Source organism: Pteropus vampyrus, unplaced genomic scaffold (assembly GCF_000151845.1).
Source record: "Pteropus vampyrus isolate Shadow unplaced genomic scaffold, Pvam_2.0 Scaffold7, whole genome shotgun sequence".
In the NCBI taxonomy this organism is placed as follows: Eukaryota; Metazoa; Chordata; class Mammalia; order Chiroptera; family Pteropodidae; genus Pteropus; species Pteropus vampyrus.
In genome coordinates, this window is record NW_011888788.1 from 15,279,816 (window position 1) to 15,281,882 (window position 2,067).

At 34.3% G+C, this 2,067-nt stretch overlaps 1 protein-coding gene across 8 annotated transcripts in view; it reads left to right on the forward strand.

Moving 5' to 3' along the window:
* CFAP61 (cilia and flagella associated protein 61) overlaps positions 1–2,067 on the forward strand; it is a 296,212-nt gene that overhangs the window by 11,857 nt on the left and 282,288 nt on the right. For 7 of the 8 annotated variants that reach the window (XM_023537747.1, XM_023537742.1, XM_023537746.1 and 4 more), the window contains one exon: positions 154–309. The exons of the other annotated variant lie outside the window; for it this stretch is intronic. In XM_023537747.1, the coding sequence (XP_023393515.1) occupies positions 167–309 (143 nt within the window). In that variant the 5' untranslated portion in view covers positions 154–166. The remainder of the gene's footprint in view (positions 1–153; positions 310–2,067) is intronic. 8 annotated transcript variants of the gene reach the window in all.

Here is a 2,067-nt window from a genome sequence, read left to right on the forward strand (position 1 = left end):
CATAGTCTAACCCCAGGGGAAAATGTGTACCACCAACACTTTAATACCATGTTCACTTTGACAGAAATTTAATTAATGTCCAATTTTGTAAGTACTGTAACTGGACTGACTTGTCATCTCAGATTAACAGTGGACTGTTTTCTCTCTCTTTAGGACAGGATAAAAAATGTCAATACTAACTTCTCCAAGAGGAAAGGTAGAAGTAGTTCATTGCCGACGAACAGAATCACAGGATATTTATTGTATCAAAAACCTCATTAGAAAATTTACCCAGAAGCTGTTTGGGAGACTTAACATCATCTATCTTCTGTAAGTATGTAGCTAAGTAAGCTCAAGAATGTTTACCAGTTTTATCACACATCAAGAAGGGACTCAACTCCCCCACTCCTTTGGTCTTATGGGGCTTATTGCGAGGAAATGGACAGCAAGAAAATCTGCCCTACTAAGCAGGTTATCTTTGGGAACAACCAATCTCTAAGTTCTGTAGCAACATGCAAATTGGAGGGGTTACTCATGGGTTTTGCATTCAGGCAAACATATTCAAATCTCACCTGCCCCACCCACTAGTAGAGTCATTTGGGCCAAGTTAGTACTATTAGCTACCAATTTTAATAATTTATTTTTTGTCAGATTCTGTGCTTTATCAACATCATCTTATTTAATACTCTGACACTTCTCTGAGGTAGCCACTATCATGTTCATTTCAAAGATGAGAAAATGAAGGCCTGCCAAGGTCAAGTAGTTAATAAATGACAAAGCCTGTACATGCTCTCACCCACTGTCATTAAAATGTTCTTCTAAACTTCAAAATATGCATAGATTTTTTTTCTTAAAATAATCTCTTTATCACTCTGTTTTGTTTCTTGGACATCAGCATATAAATATTCTATAATTTGTTCCTCATTTTTATTGAAAAAGATAAGAGATAGTTCAGTATTTTGGATTTCACGAAGCTTCATATTAAATACAATTAAAATGTTTAAAATAAACCAGCCTAAGATATTAAAATTTGTAGCTTCTGATCAGCACACTGATGAGTGTGTTGTAAATTGGCACAGTTTTGTTGGAGAGCCGTGTGCAATATGTATTAAATGCTTTAAAATGTATATACTAATGAAATGATTTCATTTTTTTTGGCATTATGATGCATTAGATACCTTAATGATGTTCTCCGGATTGAAACAACATATTGATACACACACACACACACACACACACACAAACACACATGTAGAGTTAAGGACTGAGCAGAGAGCATTATCAGAATGAAATAAAAAACTTAAGGAGTATTAATAGCAGGGACCAATACTATTTTCTCCTTAAATATTTTTGCTACATTCTAGAAACCTCATGCTTCTGTTTTGACAGTTTTGCAAAGAACAGAAGAGAAATACTTCCTTCATTTAAGGAGAGAAGTATCAGATTCTTTTGTATGATACTAGGTTATTTATTTTAAGGATGAATGAGACAAGCCCACTAGATAAAAGTGCACAATAAGCAAACTAGCCTGTTTAAGCCTCAGAGTGGATTGAAGCCTCCCCCAAGAATTCATAAGCATGTGTTGATTTGAGGTCCAGATTAATTATCTCTGTGGTCCCCAAAAGCTTCAAAACTTCCCAAATAATGAATGCATTTTCAGACAAAAAATGAGTTTACCGATAGACTGAAAAAAAGAAAATAAAGTGGAGAATTTGATTAAAATGATCTCAAGTTAGTGTGTCCAGGAGACTGGCTGAAATAAATATAGATCAACTCCAAAGGGATGAAGCTTCAACTCAGGCTAAATAATACAGTGAAAGTATAAGCTCATAGTAAAAAGTCACAAATATACAAGGAAACATGTACCATTAGAGCCAACAACAAAAATCTCCAGCAGAATCACTCCCAAAGCCTTCAGATATACCTCAGACAAAAAATATAACTGCTTACTATGTCTGAAGTGAAAAGATGTTTTAAAAGATCATATAAATGAATAATGAGGTTTGAAGAGAGTCAAATAGACCATCGAGAAATGAAAATATGGTTGAAATTAAAAGCCCAATGGATGAGTCAAACATCATAATAGAC